General features: G+C 43.7%; 1 protein-coding gene across 1 annotated transcript in view; it reads left to right on the top strand.

Moving 5' to 3' along the window:
* The first annotated feature begins 4,009 nt into the window (after positions 1 to 4,009).
* LOC308125456 (uncharacterized protein) overlaps positions 4,010 to 15,405 on the top strand; it is a 60,302-nt gene continuing 48,906 nt past the window's right edge. The window contains exons 1-9 of the mRNA XM_080489202.1: positions 4,010 to 4,085; positions 9,809 to 9,913; positions 10,056 to 10,192; positions 10,898 to 11,017; positions 11,514 to 11,630; positions 11,723 to 11,909; positions 12,609 to 12,774; positions 12,851 to 13,070; positions 14,671 to 14,844. Of these exons, the coding sequence (XP_080345328.1) occupies positions 9,835 to 9,913; positions 10,056 to 10,192; positions 10,898 to 11,017; positions 11,514 to 11,630; positions 11,723 to 11,909; positions 12,609 to 12,774; positions 12,851 to 13,070; positions 14,671 to 14,844 (1,200 nt within the window). The 5' untranslated portion in view covers positions 4,010 to 4,085; positions 9,809 to 9,834. The remainder of the gene's footprint in view (positions 4,086 to 9,808; positions 9,914 to 10,055; positions 10,193 to 10,897; positions 11,018 to 11,513; positions 11,631 to 11,722; positions 11,910 to 12,608; positions 12,775 to 12,850; positions 13,071 to 14,670; positions 14,845 to 15,405) is intronic.

Here is a 15,405-nt window from a genome sequence, read left to right as displayed (position 1 = left end):
AACATCCAAACAACATATCACAACCCGACAACGACCAAAATGATGAGTGCCGAGTAGTGAGAGTCCATCTGAAGGGGAGAAAACAAAGACGCAGCTCTAATCATGTAGATAAGTGGATCATTCATCAGATGGGCTTTTCAACAAGAGAGTTTGAGGCCAAATTGATCAAAAGGACTCAAGTGGCTCTTATCAGGAACAACTGCAAGACGGTGATTTATTCTATTGTTTGATTTCTTTTTCTTTTTTTGAATTTCACTGCCTAAAACCAGTTTGAAACTCACGTGAAGCATTGAACTTTACAGTAACTTGAAAAAAAAAAAATCTGGCTCATGCCAGAGAAAGAGATATATTTATGTCATCAAGTTGAGGGTGAATACTTTACCATAATTTGCATAAAGATTAATATTATTTCTTGAACATTGACTGTGAATGATAAACATAGTGGAAAAACTAGTGGTCCCGGTACTCAGCCCTGAGGTACACCTTCTCTGTGGTTATAGAAGAAACTAATGTGTAGTTTTACATGGAAACGAATCAGATTCAACAGTCAAAGAAAAGCAGAGAATGAGTCTATTAACAAATAATGATCATCATCATCATCAAATGCTTCAAAATCCACTACATCAGTGATCTGCAACCTTCAGGACTAAAAGAACCATTTTGCCATTTTAACAATTTTAGTTTGTTTTACCCCATTTAACTATTTTTAGTGTCGTACATCATTGAACTGCTTTAGCCATTTGAACCATTTGAGCAGTTTTAAGGCATTTGAACCTATTTAACAGTCTTCAGCAGTTTAAGGTGTTTCATATGTTTTTAGCCATTCTAACAGTTTTAGCATTTTAGCCCTTCGAGTCTTTTTTATTTGTATTTATTGCCGTTTATAGCAACACTAACAGTTTTAGCCAGTTAGATGCTCTAAGCTGTTTACATGTTTTTTTTTCTTTTGTAGTTTTTAGCCATTTTAACATTAAAGCAACAGCCATCAATAATACTTACACTTTCAATTTTAAATGGTAAAAACAGTTCGCAACCTGAATTCACTGTATATTTTGACTAGGGACACACGCACACACACACACACACACGGGGACGCACACGCACACGCACACACTTTATATTCATGTTTAGGCTAAAACGTGGGAAGTATGTCGATGTGAAATGCTTTTGTATACAGGGGGAGTTTGTTTTGGTCACCGGGTCTCCCAGGTTGTAGTGGGTGGAGCTGGAAAGCGCGTCTCCTGCGTTTTATCACATAAACTTAAAGAAATCCTCAGTCGGGTTGACATCTGACAACACCCCGGGCCTGCAGTGAGGTGAACGCTGCTCACTCAGTCATTTATTTTCACTGTATTCGGTCTGAACTTTCAGTAAAACTCCGGACTACTCACCTCAATCACTTCCTGCTCCTCTCCGGTCTGACTGCTGCTATGTAGCACGCGCTTTTAGGATTTGAGCGTCTGACGGAGGATGGATCAATCCATTATCCACAGGGGTGCACTGTATATATATTCGGTTGTATACATACATTTTAGGAAATTGTTGAAAGGTGAACATAATTTATTGTTTATGCCTTTTAAGTTGGCGATCATACCTTTTCAAGCTGTGTTCTGTTATATTAATATTCAGTGAATATTAAAATAGTGTACTGTAAACACCCCTTGGGTTTTAGGTTCAGCCCAGCCTGTCTGAACCAATATATACAGGGCCTCATTCTGAGAGTGCCAGTTTGTTCAACTGCCTTTAAACCCAAAAAGAAGAAGAGAGTGTGCTGACTTGCAGTGGTCTGCCATACTCCAATCATTAAATTACTAAATCTGGATGAATCTTCATGACCTATAAGGGGTTTTATGATTTTTCTTTTGGTTTATTAGATAGTTAAACCTAGAATTGAATGTGAGAAACGTTTTTCGGTATATTATTATCATAATAAACAAAATGTTCAAACAACAGTAACAAAACAAAGTGTACAAAACTTAATCACTCCAGAACAAAATATTATTTGCGGTAGTCTTCAGGATGGAGCAGCAAACAGGATCTCATTGCACTGGTATCGCTCGATATCGATACCAACGTAGGTATCGGTATTATCGATATTTGGATCAATCCGCCCAAAACTAGTGCCAGTCTGCTGACTTTATTGTTCTATTATTATTTATTGTTCTATTTTCTGGAAATTGCAAGTTACAAATACATAAATACATTCTTAGGAAAATGTACACACACACACACACACACACACACACACACACACACACACACACACACACACACACACACACACACACACACACACACACACACACAAAGAAGCAGCAGAAGAAGAAATAGACTCGAGCACTTAAAATGATGATCTTCACTTTTTATCAGAGTTCATCCGAAAGAGCCTCAGAGCTTCTTTCACGTTCCTAAAGACAACACTGCCCTCTGGAGGAGCCTTCTGGAAACAGCAGGAGGCAGTCCCGAGCCGCTCCAGCAGAGGGCAGCAGGACACAGTCCTGCAAAACCAGCATTTCATAGCGGCAGTTATTTTAGTTTCAGAGTGAAACACAACAAGAATTGTCCTCAGAGTCAAGTAAAGGTCATAATAACTTTAATTAGATTATAATAATTATACTGGAGGTACTCCGTACAGTATCAAACCTGATACTGATATCAGTGCATCTCTAATATTTCTATAAGTTGTTTTTTTTACATACAGTATGACATGTTTTCAGGATATAAACAGTCATGACATTATTTCCCATTTCATCCTATATAAAAAATTAAATATATATTTTAAATATGATTTTTTTTAATTAATATTATAATATATATGAATATATATGGTGCATATAAATTATATTTTGTTTTGTCATTTGATAGATAGATAGATAGATAGATAGATAGATAGATAGATAGATAGATAGATAGATAGATAGATAGATAGATAGATAGATAGATAGATAGATAGATAGATAGATAGATAGATAGATAGATAGATAGCTTTATTGTCATTCATACATATGCACCATAGAAGCATACGAGAACATTTTACCACAAAAGGCTCAACTTAGGCATTTAAATTCTGTCTAAAAAAAAAAAAGGACAAAAACAATTTAAGAACAGTTAAAGACAAACTATTTTCCAGGTTACATTTGCTGTTGTTTATTTAACTGAATCTGCTTTACACACGCCCGCATACACAATGATTAAAGTTTGTTTCCAGCCAAATAACCAAGTGTGGTGAAATTATTCAAACAGGAAACAAGAAAAGCTTAAAAAAAAAAACACAAAAAAAACATGTTCAGGAGCTTCAGTATCTCTCAAACAAAATAAAATAAAGCGTGTGTGTTTTGCGCTCTTTGACTCTTATTTTATTACCTTTCAAATGTCCTCATTCTTCAACTAGAACTGCCTGATTCACACTTCAAGGTGTTGTGAATGTGAATCTAATAAAGGATGGAAACAACATAACAGAGGAGTGAGACTCTAACGGTGAAAACGTGACGCACAGACAACAAACCGGTTCCAAAACATCAACATCCAGAAGTGTTTCAGGCAGAAATCCAACTATTTACAACAAGCGAAGAGACTTGTAATTAGAGAACTTTTGCTTTCTATTTTGGACGTGTTGATTTATTAAAAGTGGCGGGGACATGTGCCGCCGTTTCATCTCCGGCCGCGGACCGCTCTGGAACCTGTAATTGAACGAGAGAGCTGCACAGCTGCAGTGAAAACGTCCCGCCGCAGAACCCAGACTTTCACTCACGACCCCCCGTCCCTTTGGACAAACTCTCAAGTCGGAGTAAAGTTTCTCTCTTTTTTTTTTTTTTTTTCTTTCCATGTTTTAAAGAGAAAAGAACGAGTGGCTGGCAGTCAGAGAAGTTTAAACACTGATGGCTCCTCGCACCACGTCAGTGTGTGTTGGGTGTGTGTGTGTGTGTGTGTGTGTGTGTGTGTGGTGAGGCTGGTTTATAAAGGCTGCTCCGACCCTCCCACCCCTCCCTCTGCCAGCCGGAGGCAGGACCGTCCCTCCCTGAGTCTCTCCTACATCTTCCTCACACGAAGTGGCACCAGAGGCTCCTGGCAGCTCGGCGACGAAGGTAAGGCCCCGGCGTCCCTCCTGTACGACCATGCATTTCTGCCTTTAAGCTCCCTTACTCTGAAAGTCCGACGGCGTCCCGTGCGCCACCAAGTGTCTCTGGTGGAGTTTGGAGTTCTGGCGTGACCACGGGTGACCGGCCGTTCAGGACAACGGGAAGCTAAATATACGGCGTGGCTGCATGCGCACGCCGGCCTCTGTGATTATGGGTCGGCGACGTCCTCGGCCCCGGCTCTCCCCTGTCAGACCAGCCTGAAATAACTTGTAATTACGGCGTGTAGAGCGACAGGGAGCGTTTGGAGGGAGAAGGTGCGCTCCGGTTGTTTCGGTCGGACGTCACAAAACGTCCGGAATGCAAGAGGGAGGGGGCGACGTGTGGACGTGACGGGCAGGAGGACCGGGGTCGCCGCCGTTTGGAGGATTTGATCTTTAAAGACGAGATCGATTTCAAAACGGTTGGAAAGACGCTGAAAAGACGTTGAAAAGACGCTGAAAAGACGTTGAAAAGACGTTGAAAAGACGTTGAAAAGACGCCTTCGCCCTCCGTCTAAACTACGTCAAAATTTGGTAGAAAAGGGGAAAATTGACTTTATCAGGTCGTCGAAACGACGTCTCTATTAAGATGTCTTTTATTAAGAAGAAGAAGAAGAAGAAGAAGAGAGTGTGCTGACTTGCAGTCGCGTGCGATACTCCAAGATTTGATATCGATCCGATACCAAGTAAATAAAAGGCCGATACCAAACCGATTATTCAAGGTCAATGCATCATTAAATTGCTAAATCTGGACGAATCTTCCCGCTTCGATCTAGAGTTAAACCGAGAACAGAATTGGGGAAAAAGTTTATAGGTATATTATTATTAAAATCTTTTAAACAAAACAACAGTAACACTGTATCAAAACACTTTTCGCCCGTACATTGTAATGTCCGGATTGTTTTTCCTTAAATGAACAAAGCGTACAGAACTTAATCGCTCCAGAACAAGTTAGAAGAAGATATTATTTACGGCAGTCGTCAGGATGGAGCAGCAGACAGGGTCTCACTGTACTGGTATCACTCGACATCGATACCAACGTAGGTATCGATATTATCGATATTTGGATCAATCCGCCCGCCCTTAGTGTGAGTCTGCTCTACTTATTGTTCTTTTTCCTGGAAATTGGAAGTTAAAAATACGTAAATACTTTCTCAGGAAACGCCAAGGTCGAAGAAAAGACGTTTCTTTCTCGTGGAAAAGTCAGAAAAAGTATTTTTCATCCGTCTTTTTTCTACGTTACTGATCCTGTTCAGGTCGTCAGTCCATCACGGGACACACACACACACACACACACACACACACACACACACACACACACACACACACACACACACACACACACACAGGGAGAACATGTAAACTCCACACAGAAAGGCTGGATTTGAACCCACAACCTTCACAACCTTCGTTGCCGTGTAAACGAGTCCGACGTCACTCTAAAGCAGTCGTGGAGAAAGTCGAGCGAAAGTTATTCAGAAGCATGAATACAAAAAAACCCCCCAAAAAAACAACAAACGCTCCATTTCCAAAGCTGCAGTTTATCGTCGTGGACAATCACAGTGACGGCTTGACGTTCTAACTGACGGGAGAACGTTTCTTAAAATACACCGTCTCTGTTCCGGCTGATTCTCTGGATGCGGAGCCTGTTTGTCTCTCCTGACAGTAAAAGCTCCTCAGCTTGTTTGTCATTGTCACATACGTCCAGTAAACTGGGAAATCAACTAGTAATTACCCCACGTCTCAGTCGGTTAAGTATATATATCTATAAAAAATAAAAATAAATCTTTAGTTTTAGTTTGCGCCTCTTGCACAAACCCATGTTGTCCTGCTGTGTGCTGATGTTCCAGCTCCAGGCTGTGTGGAAGGTGGAGAAGGGGAAAAGGAGTGTGTGTGTGCAGTTTCTTTTTCTTTTTTTTTTTCTTTTTTTTAAAAAAGGATCCTGGTTTGGACATTTTTAGAAACGTTCAAACATTTGAGTTTTTCCGTCCTGGCACGCGGCATCAACAGGAAAACCTTTGTTTGCTTTAGTTCTGCCACTTGTTTACGCAACATGTGTGAATCCAGCGCTGCGGCGCCGAGTCTTCACACCTCAAGCAGAAAGGAGACGGAGAAGTTCTTCACGACGGGAGTGTGATGGACATCGGGCGTCTCGCTCAGGAAAGACACTTTGATGTGACAGGAGTGAAGAGTGTCGTCGAATGAACCTGGAAGTCAAGAAACAGCGTTTTTACATACAAAAATGGTCGTATAATGTGAAATATTAGTTAATGTGTCATGCAAAACCTCCAATTACCACATATTTATGTGAATATTTACGGGTATTGCTTTTCACACCAAACTACCATGCGCAATATCTTTTACTAATTTTCCTGTTAAATAATTACTGAGACTGTTAAATACAAAAACAAATGCACAAATTAAGTTGTTTTGCTAAATTGCTTCTACATTTGTACTTCAGTCCCTGGTTTATCATATATTGTTAAAAAAGTTTTGTCTTTTTCTGTGTAGGGCATATTGTATAGTTTGCTTCTTTTTTTTAAACAAGTAAATTTCCCCGTTGTGGGATGAATAAAGCATACCGTAATTTATGGACTATTGAGCGCACCTGAATATAAGCCACACCCACCACATTTAAAAAAAAAAAAAATAATAATTAAAGGTTGGAGTTACGTGATGCGCCTGAATGCATCGTGAAGCTCGTTAACAGTAAAAATCCATAAATTAGCCGAGTCATTGTTTAAGCAGCAGGGTTCAAACCATTGCTTATAGTCAGGAAATTACGGTAAACTAATTTAATCCAGTCTACATGCTAATTAAACCGTAAAATCTCCGATATGCAGCATCAAACTGAGCTAAATTACACACGTTTCAACATTTCTTATTTAAAAAAATATATATATATCTTCAGTGTTTCTGTCGTATCAACGTAAACAGACACTGTTTTCAAAACGTTTCCGTGTGAACACAAAACGCAAAAAAGCCGCGTATTTACATGCAACTTTGTCGTATAAACAGGCCCTGAGTGCAAAAAGTGAGTGGCTTCGAAATGAAAGAAAGAAAATGATCTCTTTATGGTGGCCTGGTATCAGTTCCTGGCCCTGCTGTTGTTGTTCTCATGATGTAAACCGGTTTCACTCTTTCGTGTCTGAAGCCTCCAGCGATCTTGTTCGCAGTCCAGATCAAATCCGACAGCGTTTTGCACACATCCAGAGAAATCTGCTATCATCGGCTGAATCCGCCTCGTTTCCCAAAGTTCCTCCAAAATAAATAGAGCGTTTCATTATGTTTGGATCTCGAGTGAAAATCTTCACCTTCTAATAAAACTCCTGAACAGTTTCCTGACATTCATCATGGAGATACTCCGATACCGATACCGATTCCGATACCGATACCGATACCAATACCGATACCGATACCAGTATCGTCCTTTAACTGAAGTAGTATCAGTGCATCCCGGGTTTGTCGTTCATCCAGCAGTGGATAAAAACATTCATACAACATAAACAATGATAATCTTTACAATTACTGAACAAATCGAAGGTACTTATATCAGAGCCGCTGACGATCTGAAAACATTGTTTTGTTTTGTCTTTTTTTTTTTTTTTCTCGTCTCGTCGGAATCGTTCATGTTGTTTCTTGCAGTTTCCCAGCTTGTTTTATACTCTCCAGTCTGAGACCGACAGGCAGGAAAATATAAAGAGAGATTCAATAAAACAACAATAAAACATCCTCATAAAAGCTCCAGCAGCATTAAAACTCCACTTCCCTCTGAAAACAACATGCACTTGTTGACTTTTTCATGTCACATGGTTGTTCATGTTGTAGAGTCTTACAGTCTTTAATTAATGCAACAATACTTTGTCTCAAGGTCAGCGCTCTACCGAGTGTAGCTCTAGCTGCAGTGTGCAAAAGGTGGCGTTAAATGTTCCTTGTTTGCAGTTATGCTGAAACAAAAAAATGTATGCAGCCTGAGGGGAAAGGTCACGGTGGATCAGCCTGAGATCAGGAGGATTCCGGGAGTCGGGCGGAGACTAGAGGGTAGAAAAGGTGGTGGCATTCGCTCGGCGCACGGCCCGCCGGTCTTCAAAGCCTCCGGCGGCGCTGCAGCTCCTCTCTGTGTTTATGCTGCACGCTGTCATTTTCTCTTCCCCCGCCTTGTGGTCGGACGAGCCGTGTTCAGTGCTCTGCAGGAACATGCGGGCCGGATCGCTTCGTGTCGCATGGCACGACTTTTTAAAAAGAAATGTGGGGGGGGGGGGGGGGGGGGGGGTAGAAAGTGAGAGGACGACAGGCGGAGCTGAGAGAATAGATGTTCAGCAGCTCAACAAGGTGATCTCACCTCCAGTGTGACGTCCCGTTAATCCCAACGCCACAACTTTTTATGGACGGTTGGAACGAGTCCCCGTCTGGAGTTCTATTCTGGGAAACTTGAACTTTCTCTCACAAATCACCCGACATGTCGACAGGAAGTGGACAGCGAGCCACGGCTGGATCCACTTCTCACCATAACGCAGCAGTTTATTGGAGGATCTGTGGTGTGTTCAGGAGCGACTGGGAAAGTTCACATTCCTGGAACGGGAAAAACACATCCGAGTGCTGTCAAACTGGGAACTTCCTACTGGGAAAGTGGGAATTTACACTCTCGGCATAGTTTCCCGTCAGTCCGTGGGTTAGTTTCTAGGAATGATGGCAACATTGCTTTGAAATTTCAATCAGCTCTAATTATAAGTGGAAACATTGGAAATGATTTGAAGTGAAAACACAAAACTCTCGAGGCATTTTGGGAGTCCTTTCATAAGACAACAGCGTTTTTTGAAAATGGCTCCAGGGGTGGAACTTTTGAAAAATGTCTTTGTAGAAAATGCCCTACTACTCGTGTGTGTGGTGTCAATACAAAAACAACCAACAGCACCAACCAGTGGCCCAAAATGGTCAGTACATCATTTTCAGTGTTTGTGCCATTGTCCAGGAAATGGCCCATGTAACCAAAGTACTTGAGTACTAACCTTTAGTTAGTTACTTTCCATTAGTTACATGGCAACGTTTTGAAAATGATGACAGATGTTCTGTGGCAGTTTGCAGAACAATGGTAGAAATACTGAAAACAACGCAACTGCGCACTGTGTAGTGTACTGTGTGGTTTCATTACAAAAACTACAGTGCCCACTAGTGGCCCAACATGGTAACCGCATAATTTTTAGCGTTTCTGCCGACGCTGTACAAAAGAACATTGTCTTTGAAACATTGCCGTGTAGACTTGGTAGCTAAAGCTTTGTATTGGTCCTTGTCATTTAAATATGCGGTATCGGGTGGATTCCAGAGTTTTCCCACCATCAGACATTCAGTCAAAAATAAAATAAAAAATCACAAGGCTGAAGACTCTTTAGTGGCGACAACTGTCATGGATAATGATGGGTTTTCCCCCTTCAGAGTGTAATTTCTAATGTCAGTAGACCCTGAATCCTTTCACATTAAGGCCAGGATATTAACACTTTGAGGACAGGGTGTTGGACGGATTCCCTAAGTCAGGTTTAGATCTAACCTGGAGTTTATTGCTGCTGACTCAGAAGGTTCAGGAGAATTTTTATTGGCTCAGCAGTTTGGTGGTTTCCTCTCCTGTCGCTGTGGCGACGTGTTTGGCATATGAGATGGTTTTCTTTCTTACGTCTGTCTCCTTGGGTTTTGCAGAGATTGACCGCTCCCCCGACAGAACCATGCTGCCGTGGTCAGTTTGGACCGTGATGTTGCTGCTGACGCCGCTGGAGGCTGCGGAGGACGGCGACGTCCGAGCAGGTACAGACGACTCCGTTACACCTGAAGTAACCCTTCAAAACAAAGTGCTGTACGACACGGCCACAATAATGTGTGTGTGTGTGTGTGTGTGTGTGTGTGTGTGTGTGTGTGTGTGTGTGTGTGTGTGTGTGTGTGTGTCTAGGCTGTAGCACTGCGGTAAACGACCTGGTATACATCGTTGACGGATCCTGGAGTGTCGGGTACACGGACTTCGACACGGCCAAGCAGTGGCTCATCAACATCACCAGCCAGTTCGACATCAGTTCCCACTACACGCAGGTAGGATTGTAGTTGTACCAGGTCCGATGCTTGCACGAAGTACTAGTACTTGAAAGAAAAAACCTTGATACAACCTGATGAGTATTACATGACATCATCTGTCAATAATGTTGCCGGTAGCAACAGAGCCTGAGGGATGTCTGCGGTTTGGCGATTCTTTAATATTACTGGGAGTGACATAAGTGAGACCGTCTGTAAATTATGTTCTGACAAAATATCAAGGGGAAGAGAAAGATAGTTTGTACAACACCAACAACTTCATCACCAGAAACTTCATCACCAGCAGAGTTAGCCCGATGTCGGTCCGTAGTTTAACAGCTCAGTACGTATCTTTGTGCTACATGCTACATGCTAAAGAGTTTCAGGCTCACACACCAGCGAGGCTACATGCTACATGCTAAACGTGATCAAAGTGACTGGTCGGTCCCTCGGTATACAGTCTACAGTAGCTTCGCGGAGTGAGACGCTACGCTCTGCACTACGCTCTGCGCTATGCTACTATAGACTGACGGAGGTGACGTAGCGTCGACGCTGGCCTTCACATATCGGTTGTATATTGAGTAGGAAATCTGTCTTTTTGGCAGTTAATAAGTAGTTCTATCGGTACACGGTATCGGCAAGTCGCTCAAAGTTACTACTCATACTTGTCCTTTAAGAAAACGTGGTATTGGCGCATCCCTACTTATCGTCATCTTATCATTTCAGGTGGCTGTGATCCAGTACAGCGACACTCCTCGGCTGGAGATTCCTCTGGGAAAACACCAGGGGGCAGCAGAGCTCATCCAGGCTATACAAGGAATCGGCTACCTGGGAGGGAACACACAGGTAGAACAGCGGTCTGTTTTGAACTGATATGAAAAGAAAGGCAGCTTTCATGAATACAAGTACAAATACAAGTACTCAATGCAGTATTGGAACCGATACTAATATCAATATAAGTACATCCATTGTAATCAATTGATTTGAAACGACAAAAAAAGTGAAAATGAACACATAAGATGGTAAAAGTGGAGAAGTGGTGGAGGTGTGAAGTGGTCGATCAGAAAGACCAAAAAGACCAGAAAAGGAGCTTGAAGAGAAACGTTTGAGGGCTCATGATGCTGCACTACTGCCTCCTACTGTTCACTTTGGCCACCTACAAGCAGTGGAGTGAAGTCATTGACTGCAATAAAATGTCCTATAAACCCGCTTCCAGCTGTTAATGTGAAAAGTGGGCGCTGATAAAGTGCAGCAGAACGAGGCTGGTTACTGAGCTTCACGCTGTTTGAAGGCAGATTGATGGTTTCCACAGCTTAAGCCATTGTGTGATTCGTTCTTGCAGACAGGCAGAGCCATCAAGTTTGCGGTGGACCACGTCTTCTCCACCTCCCAGAGGGGCAGCGTGGTCAAGAACCGCATCGCCGTGGTGGTCACCGACGGAAAATCTCAGGACGACGTGGTGAATATATGCCTAGGACTTCAGACAAGACCGTGTCAAGACCGAATCAAGGCATAGAAAACCTTTTTTTTTTTTGTTGTCTTACTCTTTAGGTGGATGCCAGCATGGAGGCTCGAGCTCAGGCTATCACAGTGTTTGCTGTGGGAGTCGGCAGTGAGATCACCACCTCGGAGCTGATATCGATTGCCAATAAGCCGTCGTCCACCTACGTGCTGTACGCTGAGGATTACACCAACATCGACCGCATCCGAGAATCCATGGAGCAGAAGCTGTGTGAAGGTCAGAGATTTGCTCCAGCAGAGTGTCCATCACCTTCTCCTGGCTAAAGGACTTCTCATCTTGACTATTAGTCTTACCAAACGCTCCGACTCCGCTGTCGTATAGACGGGCAACACTTTCTGGAAACGCTCCAGCAGGGTAGACGGTAGAAATGCTGGTAGTACACATGACGCACCGCTGTAGTATACAGTTCTTCTGCACATGCTCAGGAGACGGACAGTAACAATAAAGTTCCAGTCTTTTGTCAAAATGTTAGTTTAACAAACTGGATTAAACAAGTCAAGTTCCATAAGTTTTGGTCTGTTCAAAATTAAATATCCAGGTAGGATTTGATGATTCCAGGGGTTTAAAACTCTTCTGTGTGTATTTTAAGAGTATGAGGCATTTTTGGTGTGTTTGAAGAGTCCAGTCGAAAGGGTTTGAGTCTCTTTTTAAAGGTTTGGTTCAAAAGGCCCAGTGCTTTTGGAATCCTTGTCTTAAAGAGTTTTGGTTTAAGAAGTATCTTTTCTCCTCTTTCTTCAACAACAACTTAAATTGTTAATCCAAAACTAAATCAATGATCATGAGATGAAGACGTTTAAAGGATTGAATAACTTCATGAAAGGTTCTAAAAACTGTCATCGACTGCCGAATTCCAGCAACTTTACTCAGCAGTGGTTGGAAATGAGCTGATTCAGTGCAATGCTCTTTTCTCCGTAGAGTCAGTGTGCCCCACACGGATCCCTGTGGCATCCCGAGACGAGAAAGGCTTCGAGCTGATGGTGGGCATGAACATCGAGTCGAAGGCGGAGAAGATCCCGGGCTCCCTGCTTTCTGAGACGGCCTTCGCCCTCAGCGCCGCCACGGACATCGCCGAGAACACCAGGTATCGTTCTGCCTGCAGACCAGAGCGGCGGTCAACCTGCACCACGTGTCATCACGTCGCAACGTCTTTCCACCAGGGACATTTTCCCAGAAGGCCTCCCTCCGTCCTACGTGTTTGTGTCCACCCTGCGACTGAAGGGGAGTTCCAGCAGGCTGACCTTTGACCTCTGGAGGGTGCTTTCCAAGGACAGGAAGGTCCAGGCTGCCGTGACGCTGAACGGAAAAGACAAAAGTGTCACTTTCACCACGACCAGCGTGACCGAGGAGGAGCAGAGAGTCGCCTTCAAAGGTTTTCAGGTGGGTGTGAGGACCGGACAGACCGGACAGACCGGACAGACTGGACAAACCAGCCGAACCGGCCAAACCGACCGGACGGACTGGACGGACCGGACGGATCGAACAAACCGGCCGAACCGACTGAACGGACTGGACTGACCGGACGGACCCAACCGACCGAACGAACTGGATGGACCAGATCGGACCGGACCCAACCGACCGGATGGACCCAATTGACTGGACGGACCTCAGCAGTCCATAGTTGGAGAAGGGTTCCTGCAGATTTGAGTCTCTTAGGCCCCGTTTATACTTATATTTATATGTAAAACCGCATTGTTCTTGTTTTTTTTGTTTCAGAAAAGTTTCACGTTTACTCTACGTTTTAAAAATGATGTAGTTACCATGCCGGGCCACCAGTGGGTGCTGCTGTTTGGATTTTGGATTGGAACCACACACACATACAACAGAGAACAATAGCAGCATTTCAGAAAAGTTGTGTTTAGCCTTGTTTCCCATGGAGATGGAGTCCGAGCCTTTTGGAAAAGTGTTTGTGGTTCCATGATGAAAACAACCAACAGCGCCGACCCCTGGCCCAAAATGATATCTACGTACTTTTCAGTGATTTTGCTGTTTGTATCAAAACGAACATTGTTTTAAAACTGTTGCTGTGTGAACACGAAACTTTTCTGAAACAAAAGCCCCGTACACACAACAACGCCATTTCATTGTTTTTGTCCAACAATTCACGCAGCGCGGCGTGCATTGTTTCCCGTCTGGGCGGGAAACTTCTTAAGAACGACGGGGAAAGACGTCCCTTTATTCTCGTGCGGACGGCGCCTCAAACGCAAAAAACGATGCGTTTTCACTTGAAATGTGTAAAAAGCGTTATTCCCAACACCACTAATATTGTTTGCTCACCACATTTGCCAGCATGAATGTGAGGAGAAAAAAATCCCAAAGACTTAAGGAGCATAAGCGGCGCAGTGTGTCGTGAAAGAACGCATTGTGTTACTGAGGAAGTCCTCCCCGTCACGTTTAGCGGCTCTGAGCAGGTTTGACTGGGCCGCCACGCCGGGAGCCAAACCAGCGGCTATTTCACCGTCAGTCCAATTCTCCTCTGAACCGGTGAGGACGTAAAGTGACGGCGCCTCAGAGAAAGTGTCTCCTGCCCCAAAACCGCTGATTTTCCCCAGTGGAAAGTCGTCAGTGGATCTCGGTGCGGCTCGTTCCGTTTTCCACACGACGCCCAGCAGCAGCACACACCTTCGCCTCAGCGCCCAACAGGGTGGTAATTATGCCCCGCTTGTGTTTGCACTTGTTAGGTTTGATTGGGTTTGATGTGGCGCGAGGGTGAAGCCTGTGATTTGTCGCTTCCAGATGACAGCTGAGGCTCCGTCCCAAACAAACAATAGCGGCTCTGTTTTCTTGCTCCCGTGTTTTTGGTTTGTGATGGAAAAAAAAAAAGAGACTTTTATTTTTGGTCTTAATACGTCGTGGGTCAAAATTAGGTGCTGGTGTACGGGAACCAGCCACAGGAACAGATCGGACCTGTTAATTCATCGTTCTGTTTGCGATAATCGTAAAGATCGGAGGTTTCTCTCCGGCTCTCGCTCTGATCCAGGATCTGTATGACGGGAAGTGGCACCAGCTGAAAGTGCTGGTGAGGCCGCGTCACGTCACCGGCTTCCTCGACGACGAACTGATCCGGGAAACCTTGCTGGATCCGGTGGAGCCCATCTATATCAACGGGGAGACGCACGTGGCTAAGAGGCGAGGGACGGACATCAGCGTGGCTGTGAGTCACGAGTGATTATTGATATGATAAAAAAAAAAAATTAGGATAAGACACTAAACCAGAAAAGACATTTTAACACAATCCAACGAAATGACAGGATGTAATGAAAAATGAGCTCACACACCAGCAATGCTACATGCTACATGCTAAAGAGTTTAGGAGCTCACACACCAGCAATGCTACATGCTACATGCTAAAGAGTTTTGAGGCTCACACACCAGAGATGCTACATGCTAAAGAGTTTAGGAGCTCACACACCAGCAATGCGATATGCTACATGCTAAAGAGTTTTGGAGCCCACACACCAGCGATGCTACATGCTACATGCTAAAGAGTTTAGGAGCTCACACACCAGCAATGCGAGATGCTACATGCTAAAGAGTTTTGGAGCCCACACACCAGCGATGCTACATGCTACATGCTAAAGAGTTTTGGAGCTCACACACCAGTGATGCTACATGCTAAAGAGTTCAGGAGCTCACACACCAGCGATGCTACATGCTACATGCTAAAGAGTTTTGGAGCCCACCCACCAGCGATGCTACATGCTACATGCTAACG

This window comes from Lipophrys pholis (assembly GCF_963383615.2).
Source record: "Lipophrys pholis genome assembly, chromosome: 20".
Classification (NCBI taxonomy): Eukaryota; Metazoa; Chordata; class Actinopteri; order Blenniiformes; family Blenniidae; genus Lipophrys; species Lipophrys pholis.
Note: the sequence above shows the minus strand (reverse complement) of the source record. Positions and strands in the feature narration are given on the sequence as shown.